The sequence below is a fragment of the Drosophila guanche genome, unplaced genomic scaffold, assembly GCF_900245975.1.
Source record: "Drosophila guanche unplaced genomic scaffold, DGUA_6, whole genome shotgun sequence".
Classification (NCBI taxonomy): Eukaryota; Metazoa; Arthropoda; class Insecta; order Diptera; family Drosophilidae; genus Drosophila; species Drosophila guanche.
This window is the reverse complement of record NW_022995745.1, coordinates 1099604-1122048: the sequence shown is the minus strand read 5'-3', so window position 1 is coordinate 1122048 and position 22445 is coordinate 1099604. Positions and strand designations below refer to the sequence as shown.

General features: G+C 47.8%; 1 protein-coding gene across 7 annotated transcripts; it reads right to left on the bottom strand.

Moving 5' to 3' along the window:
* Nucleotides 1-5210: 5210 nt before the first annotated feature.
* On the bottom strand, nt 5211-22436 carry LOC117581527 (inositol hexakisphosphate and diphosphoinositol-pentakisphosphate kinase). 7 transcript variants are annotated; one of them, XM_034268825.1, is made up of 14 exons: nt 21310-21571; nt 21147-21208; nt 16648-17080; nt 16327-16569; nt 15449-15947; nt 14886-15383; nt 14630-14827; nt 13539-14559; nt 13019-13418; nt 8809-9042; nt 7791-8213; nt 6803-6881; nt 6521-6740; nt 5211-6465 (listed from the first exon to the last, which is right to left on the bottom strand). In XM_034268825.1, the coding sequence occupies exons 1-14, from the start codon at nt 21554-21556 to the stop codon at nt 5434-5436; spliced, it is 5589 nt and encodes a 1862-aa protein (XP_034124716.1). In that variant the 5' UTR covers nt 21557-21571; the 3' UTR covers nt 5211-5433. The 7 variants fall into 7 exon arrangements, with proteins under 7 accessions (XP_034124716.1, XP_034124715.1, XP_034124718.1 ...); XM_034268824.1 differs by lacking the exons at nt 21147-21208; nt 21310-21571 and adding exons at nt 9290-10500; nt 17632-18222 and having other exon boundaries at nt 8809-9250; XM_034268827.1 differs by lacking the exons at nt 21147-21208; nt 21310-21571 and adding an exon at nt 21900-22436.
* Nucleotides 22437-22445: the final 9 nt, after the last annotated feature.

The window sequence follows — 22445 nt, the reverse complement described above, 5'->3', positions numbered from 1 at the left end:
GGCTTTGCTTTGGTATGCCACAGCATTGTTGTTGCTGTGACTTATGCTGCTGCTGCTGCTGCTGCTGCTGCTTTACAACCTGTTCGCGTAAATCTGCGTTTAAAGAAGTGGCGACAACAAACGGTAATGAGCTTGCACCGCAGCCGCCGCACTGCACTCTGCAGCTTTCGAATTGAACTTTTTGTGCTGCCGCCGCTGCAGTCAGCATCTTCCACAGCCTGACATCGCCTTCAATTTCAATTTGCTCTTCAGCTGCAGCCAGCAGCACTGTTGACGTCATGCAGGCATTCGTTGATAAGCGCAAATAATTGAGAGTTAGAGAGTGAGGACAGGCAGAGAAAGAGAGAGTGAGAAGAGTTGGGCGTAGGAAAGAGACTGAGGGAATCTTTAATCTTCTTATAATATTCATGGAATATCTAGAATTTGCGCTGATCTGAAGCAACTGAATGGTGTTCGTTTGTCACTGATGGCTCTGAAAATGCAGTGGAAACTTGTTCTCCCCAACCCAAATGTTGGACGCACTCGTACATATTGATGTACATACTTACATACATTTGTACATTTGCAGTCTCTATGGCTGTTGCAGTGCTAACTTATGTTAATCGAATTCCCATAAAACAGAACTCAATGCCTTCGCCTTGGGCTGTTCGTTCAGTTTGGATTGGATTATTTTTTTGGTTTTTTTCTTTGACACTTAGGCGAGTGCCCGACGTGACTAGAGAATCTTTTATTTTGCTTGTCTTTCGATGGTTTATTTTTTGTATTTACTTTGTATCTTGTGTCACTTTTTGGCCACTAATGGCCTGTTTATGTAAGCGGCAAGTATTTCTGGGATTATAAATATAAATATATATTTTTGATGTGTATGTAAATGAATAAGACGCTTAACGGTTGCATTGCAAGTGCTTAACGGCAGCACCAGCCCACAAAAAAGCTCCGCAAAGATAAGGCCACAAAAAAAAACCAAAAGGAAATTACCAAATTATAGGCCATATAAAATAAAACGAACGCCGAAGCAGCCACCAGCAACCAGCAGCAACAATTAAAAGTTTTTTTTGAGCACTTTTGGGGCTCCAACACCCATCCCAGCCACAGACCATTTGGCAGTAAAAAGTCTTAAATAGAGCGTTCAGTTGGTGCGTATTTTTTGTGAAAGCAACAGCAACAAGTGGCAGCAGCAGGCAGCAGGCGCAGGCAGGCAATAAAATTACAGTCATAGAGCCAAGAACGCACAAACATTTGTGGCCCGAAACAATCAAAGGAACTCGAACCAGAAGCAGTTATCGTTTAAGTAAATTAATAAATAAATGCCTGCCAAATGGATTGCACTTGAACTGTTTTTGCTGCGGTTCCTCTATTGTTAATGTAATTGGCAGCTAACAGTAATGAGAGCAGATGGTTTGAGCATCGGGAGTGGCTTACTGCTGATCTTAAAGACCCGAGCGGTCAAAAAAATGCTTCCTTCTGGATGTTCCTATGTGAAGTTCGTATCGGGTAGAAGCTGCAGCTGGAGGAGGCAATCTCTCTGCTCCCACAACCAAATAAAATCTGCAAGCTCACAAACAACAAACAAAAGAAAAACACAAAGCAGCAAAAATGTTTCAAAAATTGCTGAACAACAAAAAAATACTCCTGGCTGCTTGGGCACTTCATGACTGGTTTTTCACTTGTTTGGGGCTGTCTTTTACTTTTTTTGTTTGGTTGTTTGTTTATTTTTTTTAGTTGTTCCCCCCGCTGACTGTGGCACTTGCTTTATGTAAGTTGCAACCTGCCGCTGTGGCTGCTGCAACTGCGACAAGTTTGCGCCTTAAGTCTTTCGTTTTGTGCTCGTTTTCATTTTCGTTTGACGGCGGCGCGCTCATAAATCGCTGAGCAAATTGCGAAAGGCTAAAGGCATGATAAGCAGGATGGATACGGGGATACGTGCAGTATGGATTGCAAATGGTTATAAGTGAGCATAAATATGCACGAGCAGAAGTGGATAGTTACAGAGGGGGAAGAAAAATGAATGCTAGTTTAATGGGCTAAGAAATGGGCACAAGCATGGTTTAGATTAGATTAGAAGTGATATTCGAAGTGGTTTAAGGGATAGACTACTCGGATTCAAACAGAAACCAGAAGCCATACACGTTACTTAGGTAAAGAGCTGAGCTGAGTACTCCAGCGATGTCGATCGAGAAACAAGTTCAATCTGCGGATCAAGCCGAGCCCAAAAATCTGCCAACACACACACACACACACACTGAAAGAGAGCAAGAGAGTTAGAGGGAGAGGAAGAGGGAGACAAGCCACACAGACAAAGTCAATGATCTGCCCCTGCCACCTGCCGAAGAAACTTGAACATTTTTGCCGTCTGCTTTCACTCTCCATTGGACGGAATACGGAATTCTTTCATAAATTTCTTGGCCACGCAGCTGGAGAGGAGGAAAAGAGAGTTAAAAACAATTTCGAGTTAACGACTTTTTTCCTCTTTGAATCTTTTTTCACTCTCCATCACTCTCTTATGAGTGTGTGTGTGTTTGTAATTTGCAATGTCCGTCTTGATCTCTACTGCCGCTCCTAACTGCCAATCCCCCAAATCCCCCTACCAAAAACTGCGTAATTAGCTAAACAATAGAGTGCCCTGGCGGATTTGACTGAAGATTAATGAGCAATCACCATACGAACAGGATGGGGAGTTGACTCCATAGCTTTAGCTGTGGATGACGCCCTCTGGTTGTTCGTAAAATGAAAAGCATTTACCGGCGACGACCACATCAACGACAGCGGCCATCATCAGGCAGCGCACCCATCGACGCATCGACGCAGCCGCAGCCGCAGCAGCGGCAGAAAGTAAGAAAGAAAGAAGAAAAGAAGAAGAAGAAGGAGATGGAGAAGAAAAAACAACATTTCTGACTCGAGCCGAAGTGAAAAAGAAAGTGAAGCTGTCGAGCCACCCCGGATCGGATCGCAGCGGATCGGTTCGGTTCGGCTCTGATCGGATCGGATCGGTCTCTCTGCCAAAAAGTTGTCTCTTTTGTTGTTGCTTATGTTTATTCTGCCAACAAAGAAAAAGATGACAAAAGCAATGTTTAAGCATTTTCTATTATGCAAATATTTCGGCAGCTGACTCCATGAATATTCACTGCCAAAAAAACAACAAAAAGAAATGCTCAACAAAATAACAAAAGGCAAACAAGAAATTGAAAAAAAAAACAACAATTGATTTCGCTTTGCATTCGTTAATCCTGAATCTAGGAACAAAAATTCTGTGCGTTTTGCAAGCGCTGCCTGCGCCGACATTTGCATCACAGCATGGCCTTACTTACGCTGTACGTAACGAAAACGCACCTTCAAGATCCCCGAATCGCTGGCGAGCTGAAGATGAGAAGGAACAGGCAATAGCTAAATGGAAGGGCCATCCATTTAGCAGACACTTACAGCGTTCCAAAAATTCCACAACAATTTCCTGGCTTGGCTGGAAGCTTTTGGAATGTACATTTTCTAAAACTACAAGTATAACTATGTTCGTTGGCTGTGCATTCGATTAGCCAGGGCATTTGAATAAATTGGCAAAAGCAAAAAACAAAAGCGAAATAAGGGTCACACTCTCGCCTCTTTAGAACTTTCCCCAGAGGCGAAACTTTTGCGGTTATGGCTAGCTGGTAGCCAGGTAGCCAGCTGTCCGCACCTGCACCCGCATCAGCAACCGCAGCGAACGCCGACGCTGCCGACGCTGCCAACGCTCCCGCTCCCACCTGCTGCTCCCGCATGCAAATGCTGCTCCCGCACCCAACTAAATGCCAAACAGCGCACAGCTAATGGCCTGGCGGTCTATGCAAAACAGCCACGGTCAAAATAATAGGTACGCGCACGATGCCTAAGCGTACCTTCTGCAAACAAGCGAAGCACTTGCAACTCCAATACCATTTCCATTTAAATTATTTAAGGAACATATAAAGCCAAGATTAATATATTTACTATCGTGTATGAAATCATTCCCTAATTTGGTAAATCACCTCAAGTTCTTATTGGTGTGCCTATTGGCATCGCCACGAGTGTGTGCAACGCACGTGAGTGTGTGGGATGCCCACACTTTTGCTCTTATTACAGTTTGAATAGTCCCTCGCTCACTCTCTTACTCTCTCTCTCTTTCTATGGCGCGCGCTTTTTCTCTCACCCTTCTTTGCATACTTCACCTACTTCTTAAGCTTTGGCGCGCGTGCAAAATTAACCAAAAACTAAATTGAGTGGAAATTGTAATTTATGGCTGGTTTTTTTGTGGCTGTTTCTGGCTGAGATGCTCCAACGGAACCTGCGGATACACCCACAAATATATTTACATATGTGAATACATAATGAGAATGTTTATGCATTTGCATCGTTCATTTGACAGCCACCAAATGCAGGCTGATTTCTGCTCTTAACAGGGTTTAGCTATCATCGAGCATTTATTTAACTTGAAGCTCTATCTGCTATGGTCTGTTCCACAATCTCTTTTTGCTGCGTGTAGGCTTCAGAATCTAGCTGCAAGATCTCTCAATCATCATCTAGCATTCAAAGCGTCGCGCGTCATTACTCAGGCGTACAGAGAGGGAGAGTGGAGAGGGAGAGTGAATGAGCGTGAAACAAGCGCAGCGCTGCCTGCAGTCGCATTTGTCTTTTCCACTTCCACTCCCACTCCCATTCTCCCTCCCACACCATCCCATCCCACCAGCCTGTGGAACCCCATGGCCATCAGTGGGTGCTGTGTTGTGTTGTGCGTAGTGGAACGTGTCTGACATACGCAATTTAGAATTTGCAATGGCAATCGAATGTGGATCGAGGCTGACAAGTGAAAACGACTGCTGCCCTGACTGGTGTGAGACGCATTCTGGCCTGCGTCTCTCTCTCTCTCTCTCTCTCTCTCGGTCATTGGCAGCTAATCGGCGGGTGTCTTGGCCGGCACTTTCACTCACCCGGCGGCGTCATTAGCATGGCATCATCATCATCATCAAGCATCTGTCCACTTGCTGATGTTTGGCTGATTATGGTCTCGAGTTGAGTTGAGTTGAGTAATCCCAAGTGTAGATCAACGATGACCCAACTCGAACTGTAATCAGCTTGTTGTTCAACAGACAATTTACAGACCTTATTTGGGCTGTTTAATCGAAATCCACGCACTATCCTGAAAAAGACTCTTTTCTTCGGCATATAAATGTTCGATCCAGAAGCTAAAATTAAAATACTTCTAAGCTGTTCAAATCGAATCGGTTAGGGCACTCTTTTTGGTTAATTTTGTTTGTAATTTGTGAATAATTTGCCTCTTAGTTTTATTTGCTTGGCCCAACAACAACAACAAGTACAATTAAGATTAAAGAGTGTGTCGATAACGAAATAAATATTTAGCTTAAAAGTTTAGTGAGGCTGCAAGTGCGAACGCGAACGCGAGTGCTGAGAGTTGAGAGTTGAGAGCTAAGGATTCCTTCTGGACGATGTCGAGGGTTGCTCGTCATTGTCGCGAACCGCGTGATCGGCTTTGCCACCTGCAACGGCTCCAACATCGGTAGCGGCACCAATATCGTTATCGGTATCGGTATCGATATCGAGCTCGGTGTCGCTGCAATCGAACGATAGATTGGCGGGCGCATTGGCCGGCACCAGCAGGAACTCGTTGAACAAAAAGTCCGCATCCATGGACTGAGTCTTGGGGTGATAGCCCCGGACAATGCCCCGCTTGGGTGGTTCTATGAACCGCTCCTTCACGATCAATGCCCCCGGACGAGGGGATGGTGATGGTGATGGTGAGGGCGAAGCCGAGGTTGAATGGCAGGCAGACAGAGCGCTGGGCAGTCGCCCAAAGTGTCCTGCGCCGCCTCCACGTAACCGATCCCTGTCTGTTGCTGCACCCGCTCCAGCGCCAGCGCCAGCGCCAGCGCCAGGTCCGGCTCCAGTTCCAGCTCCAGTTCCAGCTCCTGTGCCCTTCTGGTGCTGCGGTGATCCACTGGTGCTCTTCAGGTTGATGCAACTCTGGGTGTGCGAGACGTTCTCATAGTCACCCGTGGCCTGCATGGGCACCCGCTTCAGGGTGTTGCTCTCAAAGGGAAAGTTCGAGTTGGATGTGGACTGTGTGAGATTCTCGAACTTGCGCAGTCGGGCATCCTGTCGCAGCTGCTGGGCGGCAGCCGGCAGATTGATGGAGGCATGCAATGCCGCTCCGTCCTTGTCCACCTGCGCTGTGCCCTCGAAGACGCTGATCTGCTTCTGGATGCGCGGCGAGACGGGATCGTGTGAGCGGCGCACGGGCGGACGAGTGTGCTCCGGCGACGGCTGCTGGATGTGAACGGGCAGGGAGAAACCGAAGCGAGGATCATCGCTGGCCACATCGGGCGGTGGCTCGTCGTGGCTGGGGCAGCAGTGGCAAATCGCCAGATTTGGCTCCCCATCTGCTGGCAGCGATGGAGTCGTGGCTGCCGAAAGGGTAGCATCCTCGTCATCCTCGAAGCCCTACAGGGAAATGCTGTTAATGGCTGACAGGACGGAAAAGGAATAACCAACTCACATCCATGGAGAGCGTCATGGAGCCCCTGTTTGCCACCATGCTCAGGTCCAGATCCTGGCCGAAGCTCACGGGAGTGAGGCAGTTGAGGGCGTTGTCCGGCTCCCCGGATAAGCCGAAGAAGAGCCCCTCGCCGGACGTCTGTTCACTTACGTTCAGGTAGATATCTGGCGTGGGTCCCTCCAGCTCCGCACACGGTGTGATGGGAGTGGAAAAGTGATCGCTGTGTGAAGAGGGGAACGAAACCATTAAGGAAGGCGGGACAAAGAGCAAACTTATTCTCACAATAGAAGCTGCTTCAGTTCCAGCTCGGATTGTGGTTCCTCGTCCGCCTGAAGGCTCTCCTGCTGCTGCTGCCAAATTTCTTTTGTGGGTTACCCAAATGGTGAAAGTTTTTAGTTGAACAAAATCGAGTGAGGAATGCGAAAGGATTGAAAGTGATTGAAAAGTGAACGAGTTGGAAATGACAACAAAAGAGCTACAAAAGAAAGAATAAACGAGTGCAGAATGAGTGACGAGTGGTACAGTAATCATACAGCGAGTGAAGAAAAGTAGATCGAGAACATGGAAAGGAAATAGGAGCGAGTGAGAAATGGTTGCTGTGGAGGCAAGTGAGAAATAATTGAAATCAAAACAAAAATGACCAAAAAAAATAACTATATCCACCCATGTAGATGTTGTGTGTTGTATGTTGCATTTATCTATATATTGAATTGCCTCAATCGTTCATAGACATAGCACAATAAAAGTAAAATGTTTAAGTGGTAAAAACAAAATGTTTCCTGCATTTACTCTAAATGCTTGGCTCAATTCAATCCACTGAAAAAAATATTAAAAACAAAAAGAATTCATAAGTAACTCAATTCAAATGAAAAGGCAAAATTTGGCAGGGTAAATTGAAGTTCTAGTTTCATTCGTTGGTACTCTCGATACTCGTTGAATGAGGCACCTCAGAGGTGCCTCATTTTGATCCAGGCAAATGAAAGTTTATCCTCTTAGACCTCAAAGAGTTACAGCTGAAGTTTATTGGAAAATATTTCACTGTTCTCGGACATCATTTGGTCCCTCTTCATTACAACAAACAAATAATCAGAGTTAAGAAACAAATGTTCAAAGAAAATAATTTAAAACTTTAATCGAATCAAACGAGTGAGAGTGCTTTAGGATTTCGTTGCTTTAACCAAAAATAGTTCATGCCAAAAATCAAAGTGGGAAATTTTCTTATAGATATATTTTACGGGATCCCTTCAGAATCCTTTTCGTTTGGACTTACGTTCTTTCTTGGCGGCCGAAAACGTGCGGGGCTGATCTTTGTTCTGCTCTTCCGAGTGAAGTCTGGGTGTGCCCAGACTGTGACGTCCTTCTGAGGGGTTGTTCATCGAATTCGTATCGCTGCTGCATCCTTGGAAGGTGACACTCAGTGGCGACTGACCCATTTTCACCATTACACCCGTCGGAGTGCCCGGGTTGTCGCCAGCGCCGACGATGCCTGCAGCGGCGTCATCCACATGTGCAGCGAGTGCCATTGAGGAGACGCCAGGCATGGCGCCATGGTCAAAGGCGCGCGGCGGAGAGCCCGTTGGTGTCTTGAATATCTGCGCCAGGATCATGTCCTGCAAGAAGCAATCCAACTTGCGCAGCGATAGAGCATTGTGAAGGGTTTCCAGCGGTCGTATTGGTGGCACATCGCCAAATCCTGCACGATACCCAGTTGGTTGTCGAAAGAGAAAGAAATATCATTACAAATATTTATTCAACATGGAGGAAGGACAAAATAAAATAAACAAAATAAAAGGAAATGAAATGAAAAACTTAATATTAAAATCAGAGTCCGCCGCAGTAAAGGGATTCTTGAGGCATACAAAAATAAGTGTATTCCAACCGAAAGACAATCCAATTAGAGGACTCTAAAGGGTGGGAGAAAGAGGATCTCGAATTATTATCTGCACCAGCATCTGCTGGCTTGAAGTGAACCAAAAGTGCCTCAATTTTGCACCAAGAACTGCACACATGTGTTGGAATGATGTGTTCTTAATTTACCCACCCGTTGGTGTACTTTGCTGCTGGTTCTCAGAGCATACGAGATATGCAAATAATTGTTGCTGGTTTGGCATTGCCTTGCTTTAATATTCCCCCTTTTTGCAAGACCTTCATTAGTTGTGTGCGCTCAATGCAAGCCCATGAAGGGCTTTGCATCATTTGAGACTCCCAGCTGAGCTTTACCAATGATAAACCCAACTGTAGACGGTACTCTTTAAGGCTTAGGACTACTGTATGTGTTGTGTACTCACCGGAAGACGAGACCGGTATCATGTCTCGCAGATTTGGGGCAGATGAGCTGCCGCTTATCACTGCCGTGCTGAAAAGGCTATTAGCGCTGGTGGCCATCTTTTTGCTAAAACCACCGAAACCCAACATTTTCATATAGGACATCTGGCCGGCAATACTGTGTCTTTGGCGACGCGATGATGTTGACGAGTTGGCCGATGAGGCCGAGGCCGATACCGATACCGAAACTGTGCTATCTGTGGCGATGGTATTGGTACAACAAGACGGGGTGGTTGTGGTCGTGGTGGTAGTTGTTGTTGTTGTTGTTGTGTTTGTATCGGTGGTTTTGTTGGTATTTGTATTGGTGTCATTATGTTGAATGATTGATTGATTGGTGATTGGTGTAATTGTTGTTGAAGTTGTTATTGGTATTGGTGTTGTTGTTTCGTATTCATGTTGGTGTTGTTGTTGTTGTTGTTGTTGTTGTTGTTGGTGTTGGTGTTGGTGTGCGTCAGAGGAGGAGGAAGGATCGATCGATTTGAATTGGTTAGTAAATGTTTGATTAGAAGACATTGTTGCTGTATTATTATTGAACAAAGTTATTGTTGTTGTTGTTGTTGTTGTTGTTGTAGCTAGTGTTGGTGTAATTGTCGGTGCTGCTATTGGCATAAGTTCTGTTCGGCTGGCTGTGGCAGTAACCAGCAAAGTTGGCAGATTGTAAACCACCAAAGCCTGTGGCTGTGCCACTTCACTGCTTACTGCTGCTATGGGTTCAGGTTCAGGATCGGGTGTGGGTGTGGGTATGGGATTCAGGTTCTGTGTGACATTCTCGGCTATGGGCTCGAAGCAGCTCACAAAACAACCGCCGGGCGGTGCTGCCACCGAGCAGGCCGCAAAACGAAAGGGATTCTCTGGCAGCACCATCGCCGAACTGGGCATCACCGAGAGCTGGCCACACGAGTGACTGGTGGCCTTGCGGTGTCCACCACTGGAGACTGAACTATCGACTAAAGCTATCGGTGCCTTGGTAGGATGGGTCTCCTCCATGCGCTTGCACAGCCTCAGGGTGGAGGCGGTGGGCGAGGTGGTGGCATGGCTCATGGGCGAAAGGGCTGTCGGATCAGAAGGTCGCCGTCCGTATGGAACGGTCATGAGGCAGGCCGGAGCCGAGCTGGAGAGCTGAAAATCATCGTCAAAGCTGCTGCCACCGACTTCGAGGGCATCTGCTCGCTCGTTGCCCGTCCCCGTGCTGTGTGCCACCTCGGAGCTGCTCACAGTCTGTCCCAGATCCATCAGACTCTTCGAGTGCGAGTGGGCCTGGGCATGGAGCGCCAGAGCCGACGAGCTGGTGCAGTTGCAGCTGAGCGGACGCTCATTGGTGGCCATGGGCGAGATCTGGGGCAAGTGCTGCAGGTGCTGCGGCACCTCGCGACCCGACTGCAGGTCATCCGGCTCATCGTAGCTCTCCATGCGCCCCATGGTCAGCACGTGAAGTCGCTTGTGGGTGGACGGGCCGCACTGGGGTGTGCCCGGGTTCAAGGAGAAATCAATGTCAGACAGGGGCAGCTCGTTCGTTGAGGAGTCGATCTTAAAGAAGGACAGACTGTCCGTGACGCGGATCTGGAAGGCCGTGCGACTGCCCCCCTTGGGCGCTCCTTCTCCGATGCCCACCCGGGCATGATCTATCTCTCCGAAACTTGACGCAGGAGCTGTGGCTTCTCCGTAGGGTATTGGATAATGAAGAGTTAGTACGAATGATTGGGTTGTTCCGTCCATCGAAAGTCAGCCACGTGTTGGTGTGTGTTCGTGTGTTCGTGTGTGTCGGAGTATGTGTTGTGGGTGTACAAATAGAAAAGTCATTAGCCGAGATACTCAACAAGTTGGAGGAACGAATAGACAAAATGCTTAATGGAAGAAAATCAATTTGAAAACAAGCCAAACAAAAAGGAAAGGAAACAAAGGAACGCTTGCAAGAGAAGGCTGCTCATATTTGAGACTTCAATTGATCGAAATATGAGGAATTTATATTTGGTTGCTGCTGCCGTACTCTGCTTTAGTTTGCGAGCATCACTGATCACGGCATAAACACTTTCTGGCAAGAACATTTCAAAAGCTCAAAGCTTTCAAGCTTTCACTGCAGGCAGCTGCAGGCGGGCTCTTCAGGCAGCTTGTGTGTGGCGGCGCAGGTAGCAGGCGGTTGAGGCTAAGCTTGTGTTTGTGTGTGTGTGTGTTTGTTCTTTTTTTTGTTGCTTTCGTTTTAGTCTTGAGGCGAGAGTCCCGTTAGGTCTTTGTGTACGAGCGTGCGTGGGCGTATTTGGGTATTCGGTGTGTGTGTGTCTGTGTGTTTGTGTTGGGTTAGGATTTGGATTGTACGTACGGGCTATGGGTTAGGGTTCTGCAAACAACAACAACGAGCAACGAACAGACACAGACAATAACTGTACAAAGTTTTCTTCTTATTTTTTTGTTCTTCCTTTCAACTGTTCGCTTTTCATGCACGAAGACCAAGACGGGGACAAAGAGAGACGGGGGGTTGGTTGGGTGGCACAGAGGAAGAGACAGACAAATAACCAGAAACAGAGATACATACACAGGTGTTATGTACACAAAGAAAGCTACAGAAAGAGTAGGTGGAGAGCAGGAGGGGGGATAATAAAAAAAGAGAGTGTGACCATTCTGCAGCTGGAGCCCGACAAATGTAGTTCCGAAGGCAGTTCCAAGTCCTTTGTTTGGAAATGTTTCGAAAGCACTTCCCGGGGCCCAGCTGCCGGCAGAGGATTTTGTTTGTGGTTTTGTTGGTTGTGTGTGGACGAGGACGAGGACGAGGCCGCGCCAGAGTGACCAGTGTGGCAGTGTGACCAGCATTGCCAAGTACACGGGATTCCGCGGCCAGATGCTTATAGATTTTCCGTTTTTCTCATGTAGAAAGTAGAGAACGAACGAGAGAAAGAGAGTGAGTTTGAGTTTGAGTTTGAGAGCGAGACAGAGTGAATTTGAGAGTGAGCTTGCGAGAGATCGGGTGATCGGGAGATCGGGAGAGGACGAGATGTTTGCTTTGGTGTGGATGTCGATGTGGATTGAATGTGTGATCGTGTCTCGTATGGTTATCATCTCATCGATCGTCCCACATGATTAAGTACAAAATCAGTCGACACAACGTTGTGAAACAGAAAAATTGAAAACCAAAAATGTTGGGCACAGCTCGTGGGAGAAGGCTACAAACAAAATATGGGCAATTCCTTGTTGCTCTTTTTTCTACATATCCAAAAATAAGAGGGAACAAAACATCTTTCGTTTACCATTCGAAATAGCAAGAGAGCGAGAGAGAGAGAGATACAATGTAGCGGCACTTTATCTAAAGATACTTGTAAAAATGGGAATCAATTAAGATACAAATACAGATACAGGTACAGACATATACAGAGAAAAAATTCGGCATAAACTATGGTAGGGTTCTGGACATGGATGGGTTGACTGGGGAATTTTCCAGGTTTCGAGGGAACGAGGGCATACAACAAAAGAGGTACAAAACATGCTACAAACCCAAATGAAGACACCACAAAATGAATGAAATCAAAATGCAAAGGCAAAACTTGAAAGTTAAGTGAAAAGCTGCTTCGGAACAGCCGAAGATGGTATAACCTGGTAGGAAGATCAGTATGGAAAAATCCCGCAAGAACTAAATCACAATTATATGTGCACATATTCCCCATCAAAATCGGACAATAAAACAATAACTTTAAAGCTGTTGAATGAATGCAGTTCGATGGTGTATGGATGATGGGTGATTTGTACAATGGATGTGGATGATAGTGTGGCGTGAAAGGATAGATCTACGGGTACAAAGTTTGACCGATGTACAGATGAATGCTCCTCAATGTTTGTGGGTTATGTTCACTAGCAGATCTATTTGCGTGCCCACCCCCAATGAGTCGAATCCTTGCCTAATCTTCCACCGCTTAAAGTCCCCTTCCAGGTTATAGGCTGAGCCGCAATCGAAATGTGATCAAAACTCGCAACTGGCCAATCCGTTAATGAAGTGTTGATAGATAAGTGTTGCAAAACGAAAACATACAAAACTCAACCCCGTGTTTAGTTTGAAGGAAAAGTAGTAAGAGAACGGGGAAGCCCCAGGCTTCGCTTTGGCGCTTCGGCAGCTTAGGCGGTTGCAAGCGCAAACACACACTCCCTCACACACACATTCAGGAGCAACATTCCGCCAGATATACATACCCGTCTGCTTGCAACAACTGCCGGATGTGGGACGCTGCTCAAAGCTACGGGAACGCGGCTCACAATCCGGACTCACGGCCCGCATATCGGGACTGATGGGCCGCAATTGTTGCTGCTGGCTCTGACTCTGGCTCTGGCCTTGGCTCTGCTGCTGTTGCTGCTGCTGCTGCTGCTGCTGTTGCTGTTGCTGCTGGTGATGGCTGAGCTGATGCTGCTGGGAGGCAAGCTCCTCGTTGAGCCGCTTGGCCAGATCCATTGCCTCGTGCCCGCTTACCGTGTGATGCGATCCAATGGGTATGGGCTTCGATTTGAGATGCTTTGTGCGCAGCTCCAGCCGATTGAAGCCAGCATTGAAGACATTGCTGCTGGAGCCAGTGCCAGAGATGTGCTCCTCGCAGCTCTAAGGGAGATTGGGGTGGAACGGGAATTAGCAATTTGCGGACAGCTGAACGGACAGCTGAACGGACAGCAGTTCCCTGACACCACTGCAAGATTTATACCGTAAAATGACTCAACTAACCCCTGACTTTTTGGTGTTTTGCTCCTCGCCCGAGTTGTTGTCGTTCTCCTCCTCGATGCGTGCGGGATTTGCCTCGTCCGATGACTGCTGGCTCACGTTGCAGGCATTGTCGCCGTGAGAGTGTGGCCGAAAGCCGGGCCCTGGTGGCAGATTCTTCTGCACGCAACAGTTGACGCCCGGACTGAAGTGCAGCTCGACGTGGAATCGTTCCTCGGATGTGGGATCCTTGGTGGGATCCTCGTACAGCATAATGACAATCTGTGACATGTAATTCAGCTCAGAAACCATCGAAATGTAGTCCATGGCGCGACGCCATTGCTCGTCGGTGACGACATTGAGCAGTCCGCCGTATCGGAGGACGGTAAGCAGCGAGTGGACATGGGACTCGCTGGTGAAGTACAAACGAGTGCGCACATGACGCTGGGGACTGGCCACACCGTGGCTATAGTGTGGATTCAGGCGATTCATAAACTCATCCTCCACCTCATCGATATTCCGCTGCAGATCGCCCTTGATCTTGCGCAGCAGCGGCGAACAAATGCCCTGCCCAATGGCCAGCTTCTCCTGCGGCGTCAGCCCATACTCCTGCGGTATAACAATGTCGGCCAGATTCTTGGCATAGATGTACAGCTCCTCGGCCTGATCGTACTGCAATGTGTGCTGATTGTGCTGCAGATCGTACTTAATGCAGTCATAGATATCCGGTATCTTCGAGATGTCAAACAGATTCGATTTGGTGCTGAAGTCCTTCTCGATCTTCTCCCAGCGGCAGCGCATCAGGTCCCACGTCTCGCCATGGTACAGTATGGCATCCTTGGTCTTGGGATCATCCTTCTTGATGCTGATTATGTGCAGCAGTTCCCGGATCAGCAGATGCACATGGTGACAGCAGTCCACGGGATTCTTGACAAAGTCCAGCGCCTGCGTGATCGATTTGCTGTTGCACGGATTGATGTGCTCACGATCCTCCTTGGTGAACTCGCGATCATTTTGCATCAGCTCGTGCAGGCGACCCTTGGCGCTGTTGGTGTACAATCACAGAGGATCTCTGAGAGATTAGCCCGCAGATCAGCTTGAAGCATTTTACTCACCGATTCTGATACTTGCTGGAATCACAATCGTTGTCCAGCAGCCCATTTGTGTTGGCGCTTTTTACCATCTGCACCAGAATGGGCGTCAGCTCACCCTCGAGCGCCAGCAGACCCTTGGCAAAGGCAGCCGCTGTCATCTGCACACGACCCTCATCCGAGGCATAGATCTTCAGATCGTGCCGAAACGTTGAGTGTAAGCTGGCAGACAAAGTATCGATTAAGAGAGCAAACAAAAAACGGTCACCAAATTGCCTACCGCAGCAGACCCAATCCCTGGGTGCCCGAGTAATCGGAACGTCCCTGACCACCGGGATACATGCAGCGAAAAATGCGACCCAGCTCCTCGGCTTGGATGCGTCCGGCAGGCGTTAGCTCGCCACCCCATTTGAGGATGAGAACCAGCGATGGTTCGGCGGCTGATGCCGCTGGCGGGTTTGCTTCGCCGCGTTTGCTGGGATTGCCGCTGTTCAGCTGGGACTTGCTATCGTCGGAGCTGGAGCCGCGTGGTCGTCCCTTGGGCTGGTACTTCATCTGCACCTTACGATTGATGCCCGAAAAGTGGCCGTACATCTCGAGCACGTTCTTCAGCTGCTCCAGCTTGCTCTCCTTCTCCTCGATCTCGGCGTGCGCCTTCGTGTGAATCTCGCTGAGCAGGAAGCGGGCAATGTCAAGGATCTCCTGCAGCTGCTTGGGTCGCTTCAGCTTCACATGGCCCAGCTTGTAGCCATCGTATTTTTCGAATATCTCAAAGAATCTGCACAATGAATGGGCAAATGAATTAGACCAGAGTCGATGGCTAGTTGGACAGCCTGTACTCACTTTGGATGCCGCACTTCGACCTTCATCTTCTGCTTGGGCGTGCGATCTCCGTGTCGTATCACTGCCACCACACAGCGCAGCTCCATCATTTTGCCAAAGGTGGTGGGCACAATGGGTGGATCATCCAGTTGGAAAGGCACCGACCAGGGTATGTGCAGCGTTGGCGTCAGCTCCCTGAGTATCATGTTGCCCAAGATCTTGGCGCAATCATCGTAATACTTGTTCGAATTCTTCACGAAACTGAAGCCGTTCACATCGCACACGTAGCTCTTGCCATTGGCACGCAGGAGATCGAAGCCGCAGACGGTTTGCTTGAAGGCCAGGCACACTTTGCGTGAAATGAGCTTCTCGGAGTGATTGAGGATCACCGGGTAGCGGATCTCTTTGCCCTCGCTGTCGCGCTCCACTTTGCCATCCAGCGCGGGACTCTTGCGTGCCTCTGCGTGGGCGTAGTCGGGTCCCACGGTGTAGACCTTCACGTCGGTGCCTGAAAAGTACACTAAGTTGTAAAGGTAATGCTGGATTCAGTGCGTTCGACTGGCGGCCAGTATGATGAGCTGAACAGTGCTGAACAGAGCTGAACAGAGCTGAACAGAGCGGCGTGCGGCGAGAAGGGGGAACGGCGAGTGACGAGTGGCGAGTGGCAGTTAACGAGTGGCAAGACGCAAGACAATGGTCAAATGAGTTGTTAAGCTGGAGGGGAGTGGGGATTAAGCTAGCCAAACAAAAGCCTTGAACGAGAACAGGCAGCCATAACGTGTCGGGATGGTAGACAGGGCTAGAGGATTGTTGGGGGATTTCGGGAGCGGGGATGTCAGGATCTCGGGTAGTACCTACAGCTGCATAGAGCATGGGAGCATAGAGAGCAAGTTGCATACCATCGGTGGGCATGAAGTCCTCGTAGATAAACGAGCCCGTCTTGCGCACACGCGACTCCGGCGAATAGACACTGCTCCTACTGCCGATCTTACGAAACAAACGCTGACTTCCGCCTCCCGCCGACGTTGGGTAATAGATGTAGATATTGTGATCCTCCGCTGAGACGGGCTTCTCCACGAACGGCTTGTTGAACGTTATCCCATTGACCTCCACATGATCCTCCGACTCGATAAGCTCGTGATCTATCGCAATGATAGAGAGAGAGAGAGAGAGAGATGTAAGAATTAGCAGGAATATTTGAGGCTGTTCATGATACTCACGCTTGGGATCGGGTGAGTCGCGATCGAGGACCGCATAGCGAGGTATCTCGATGCCCTCCTTCTCGAGTATGGCATAGACACGTCGCCTGTCCTGTATGTCGTACTGCATGTGCAGATTGTTGAGCACAAACGGATTGCGCAGCTGTGCGTACTCGATGGCCTTCTCCAGGGGGAAGCCCTTCGAGTGGAACGACACCAGACAGTCGCAGGTGGGCCAGTTCTGGACCGGCTCCCGCAATATCACATTCTCCTCGAATGTCACCAGTTTGATGAACTCAAACTCGCCCAGTCGTGTGAGAATCTCCTTCATTGGCTTGGACTGTGTCTTCTTGGCCATGGCACAAATGCCGACCATAACCTGCTTGCTGTTGCTGGAGGAGGTGCTCGTGTCCGAGTCCATGCCGTCATTGCTTTCCCCAAAGTCCGTGTCGCCCTTTGAATGTACAAGGAAACGAGTGTGGATTATTGGATTTGTTAGCCTTACATTTCTCAGCAAAGAACAAGGAACAAAACAGGGCGGAGGGACAGGCAGGCTGTTGCTTTGGTTCTCCCTGCTGAGCGCACCTGCAGGGATATCTCTTTGCTCGTTGGCTCGCTCACTGCTCTTTCACAATTATTTGTTTATTGTTGTACATGTGTGTTCGAATCGAGATTGTTGACAGTAGAATCAAACAGCTTTCGAATCGACTTTTAAGGTTGTTTTTACCATGAGAGTTTCGACATAAAGCTAAAGCAAACCTTTCATCAAAAGGTTTAACAATTTGCCAGCAACTCGGGCCGTTACTCTCACTGGGCGTAGACTAAATTCTTAAGCAAATAAACCAGTTCCAACTGTCAACGAAACAACATTTCAATTAGCAAATTGAAGCCCCCTCCTCAGCCACTCATTCATTAACGTCTTTTTGTCTGGCAGACGGATATCGGGTAACCGGTAACCGGTAACCGGTAAGTGGGGGAGTTGTGGGGGAGACCCATGAGACCTACATTCAGACAGATGTCGCAGTAGCAAAAGTCATCGCTCTCGCCATCGCTGCCATGACTCGGTCCATAGTCCTCGTAGTCGCTGACATTGAAGGGTCCATATTCCCCATCATCCTCAGCATCAGCCGCTGCCGCACCCTTGTCCAGCTGCCTGGCGTGAACGCCGGCGCTGTGGCTACGCCGCTGACACTCGAGCAAACGGTTGCGTCGCAGTCGATCCCGGACACGTCCACGTCGCTGTGCATGCCCCGACTCCCCACCTGGGATCGCCTCCAGGCTGTGACGGCGACTGGCGCGACGATCCTCGCCACCAGCCACTGGCTCCGAGCCGGGCAAGACGGCGGCTGTGCTTACAGCGGCACTCGCTGCCGCCGCCGCTGCTGCCTCGAGTTTCTTCTTGTGTCGCTGGTGGCGCGAGCGTAGCTTTTTGAGGCGCCACCAGTCCTTGAGCCAGGTCCATTCCATGTCGTGGTTGCCACTCAAGCGGTGCGGTACGTGCCAGAGCAAACAAATTCCGAAAACAATTCAAAGCGCAGCAAGCGCTGGACGGGGGGTCGCGAACTGTTCCGTGTTCCGTGTACGGCAATCAACTGACGTGAGTGGCTCGTACAGTAAATCTCATTGGATCGTATCGCATCGCACGGATCAGCGTGGAGCGATAGAGGGAGGGAGGGGTGAGGTCACGGAGTATGCCAATTGGCCTGCGCGCCCACTCACTCGCAGAGCAGCCAAAAGAGAGGCCAAAGCACACAGCGAAGATAGAGAGAGAGAGAGAGAGGCGTCAGCTGTTGTCGCTGTCGCTCTCTTTGTGTAATTGTTTCGCCATACTGTTGTCGTTGTTGTTGCTTTTGTTGTTGTGTTTGTCGTTTCCATTGTTGACACAACAACTTAACTTAACTGCACAGAGAGTAAATGAACAACAAACGAAGCGAACAGTGGACACTGGACAAAGAGTAAAACGGTGAAACGACAACGACAACGTAACCCGTGAGCGTGAGCAAAGAGAAGCAAAAATACGATAAGAATTTCAGTGCCAGGTGATAAGAAGTGCTTGAAGAACAGAGAATCTCCCACCCAACAAAATTGCTCAGCTAAAGTCGCCATTTGTGTGTGCGTAAAATGAGATACTACGAGTACACATAGTAAAAAGCTATAACTTCGACAGCTGCCAGACACTTTGATACCCCGTAGTTAAATCTTAGGAAATATACAAATTATTAATTATATTTCTGCACGCGGTTTATCACCTATCCACCTCTCTCTGACTCCTCTTTCAGCTCTCTCTCTCTCTCTCTCTTTGGTTACATTAACCGCTATGTCTCCTATTGATCTTCTCTGGTATCAAAGTACCATAAATCGGTTGCTCAGGAATATATTTACGTACTTTATGGTCTTTACATCTATACGAACCTAATATACCCCTATTCCCTTTGAGTTTCAGACTAATAACCAGACTAATTTTCATTTCATGACTAAGCCTCAAGCCACGAGGTGTCAGCCTTCAAAGTTACATGAGAGAGAGAGAGAGAGAGATTCAACCAAAAATCATGCCCTTAAAAGACAGAGACCTCAGAAAAAGGGGGATTCCTAATACATACATGGAATTAGCTTAGACACGAGCAGTAGGAATAATTAAAATGGAAAAATATGTTCTATCATTGATCATCTAGCATCTACAGTACAATTGCATTCCCACTCCCTCTCTCCACACAGCTGCGCCCACAAGCAGCTTTAGCTCTTTCCAAATATCTGCATGGGCTATCCATATTGTAATTTAAAAACGAAGCTGAGCTCAAGAATCTTTTCAAACATATAACCTTAGTTCATTAAACCATTACCCGCATTCTCAACTATTCAACTAAATCACATCATGCTTGATCGATGAAACCAGAGCTGATCTTTTGTTGCCTGTGCTGCGATGAGCTTTCAAAGCTCGCTCTCAGTGTGCGCGCTCAACATCACTCGGCACGAATTTACCGGTTACCGGTTACCGTTTACCGGTGCCGCCACTTTGACAAGTAAATGTAAAAACTAAATTTACATTGACACAAAAAAGTGGCTAGGATTTGTTTCGTTTTGGAGCCTGCTTTTGGGGCTTCTGAAGAAAATCATTTTGTGTAAAATTCATACACAAACATTGAGGCATTTCGCGCCTCCGAGAAATGGCTGCAGAATTTGTAGGAAAATTAGCAATAAATAAAATGTTTAATAGATTTGGATTCTTTTCTGGCGAATCTACGCACTTTTTTAAATTTCTTTAATGATTTTCAGGAACTTAGGATACAATTTATTAAAAGCTTACCCCAAAAATCGAACCGGTAAGGGAAAGCGTGTAAAAATACTAAGAGGCAGCGAGCGGCTACAGCTCTATGTAAAGGTTGGACCACAACTGGGATCTGCACTGGCCAGCACACAGACCCAAAGAGATCAGAACCAAAATCCAGCAAGCAAAAAGGCAAACAAGCGAATTGAACAAATAACGAGATAATTAATTAATGCATAATAACACGAGTTAATTAGGTCTCGAAGCGCCAGCCCAGCCCAGCCCAGCCACTAGAGCAAACAATCGAAACGCAATGGAAAATGTAACAAATATAAAACTGTAAAGTAACGCAAGCATCGGGATCCGAAGTGTGAGATACCCTTGCAGTAATCTTTGGCAGACTTTATGTTCAAGAGTTTGCTTAAATTAGTTGTAATTAATGAATTATTTAAATGGTTTGTCGAACAGACAAGCGGACTGCTGGATACTCCTGGACAATATGGGATTACCGAAGGAAAGCGAAAACAAATAAACAAAAAATAAAGCAGCCAAAAGCGGTTTAAATGTAAAACGCAAGCCCAAAACAAAGAACGTAAAAACGTATGTAAATATAAAGAAAACGGAATAGCAGATAAGAGATAAGGACGCGGTTAAAAATTAAATTGTTCAACAACGTTTCTATATTTTAATGGGGGTTCCATTCACACAACTCCCATTGGTAGACAGTTGAAAATAAATCCAAAGTCAGTGCGCACTTTCGACTTTGATGCAATTTTAGTTTGCTGAATCACAAAAAGTGTGGTAACCAATTGAAGTTGCTTTAGCCTTTTCCCGAGTTCTACGAGTACATCAAGAGGCACAGAATGACGGACGATGGACGATGGACGATGGACGGACATGGCCTGCTGGATGCTGCCCAAAAATACGTTCTGGGATCGGTAACGCTTTCTTCTGGCTGTTACGCACATTCACCGCAAAACTACTCGAACTCTTTTCTTACAAGCACAACATATCGTGTACACACAAAATTTCCTTTTTGCACAGTTACCGTAAGAGCTGTACCGTTACATTCGTTTATGAGTAGATGAAATGTTGTGTATGTGTGCACGATGCAGTTTGTGTTGTCTATGCTAGACGGCAATTGTTTACCAAATTCTGTTACAATTCGATAGTATGTGTGTCTGCCACCGATGCGAGTCGCGTGAATGGGCGGGGGAAATTAAACCGAAACGAAAAGAAAATAATTAAAATTCACCGGATGGGAAAACGAAGAGGAGCGAGGCTCCATCGGCAAGTCGCTGACGTCTACGTCTGTCTCTGGTGACGTCGCAGAAGATTGGGGTAAGGGAGAAAGAAGCAGAGATAAAATTAACCCACAAACACGCACACAAACACACACAGAGCACACACAAACGCACCACCTAAATTTGGAGTTGAATTTACATGCGTCAGACAACGTCTCTGTCCCTCCGACTGGGCTCCTGCTGTTTGCACGGACGTAGCTGCACTCCCTTCGTCTGACGTTTCTGCCGCTGGGCAGTGACGCTGCCTTCTCCAGCCACGACGACGCAGGCTGCACCTACGGCTGCTGCTGCTGACAGCTCCTCTAGTATAATCATTCCTTCCTCCTCCGCTGCCCGCAAACTTTTCGAAGCTATTTCCCATTATTAGAACTGTTGAGAGGGAGAAGGATAAAATATGCTCAAGCAGACCACGCACCCACACACAACCAGAGAAAGAGAGAGAGAGAGAGAAAGTCAGAGGAAAAGTGGGGCATGTGAGAGTGGCCCTCCGAGAGCGAGGAAGCTTTTGACATTGACATTGACCAGTCAGCTGTTTCATGAAGAAGAAAGAAGAAGAGGAAGCTGCTGCTGCTGCAGCAAACTCAAACAGATTCAGGGTCAACTTCTACACACACATGAACATACATAGCAATGCAAAGCATTCAAAAAAATAACAATTGGGATATAGTGTATTGTGTCACTATGAATTAAAGAAAAGCGCATACATTTATGTCCTGACCCAAATAGAAGCCCACGCGATGCTGCTGCTGATGCGTTTGCTGCTGCTGCTCTGTCGCTGATGACTGTAAATTGTGGTGCTGCTGTTGCGTCGGCTTTTGCGACTGTTGTTGCTGCTCCGGGACAGCGTGCTTTTTATAGTGTGCTGCCTCTGCTGCAGCAGCGCTGCATTGGCTCGATTGACGCAAGTCCTGGTATCCCGACTCCAACTCCGTGTAGGACATGATGAAGCGTTTAGTGTTGGTGTTAGTGCGTTGGCGTTTTGGTTAGACAAGGAAAACAATGTTGCTGCTTCTGCCTGCAACGCAGAGGACCACACACAACGCACCCACGCACTCAGAATCTCTCGGAGAGCAGCTCCCACGAAGGCACACAAACACACACGCACTCTGGGCAGGCAGAGCTCTCATGCATGCACTCACACACAGACACACGCACTTGTCGCGTGTTATAATGTATTTTGTATTCTTATTAATAATCTTCTGCTTCTGCTTCGCTTCTCTCGTTTAATTTGTTGTTCATTTTATAGTTTA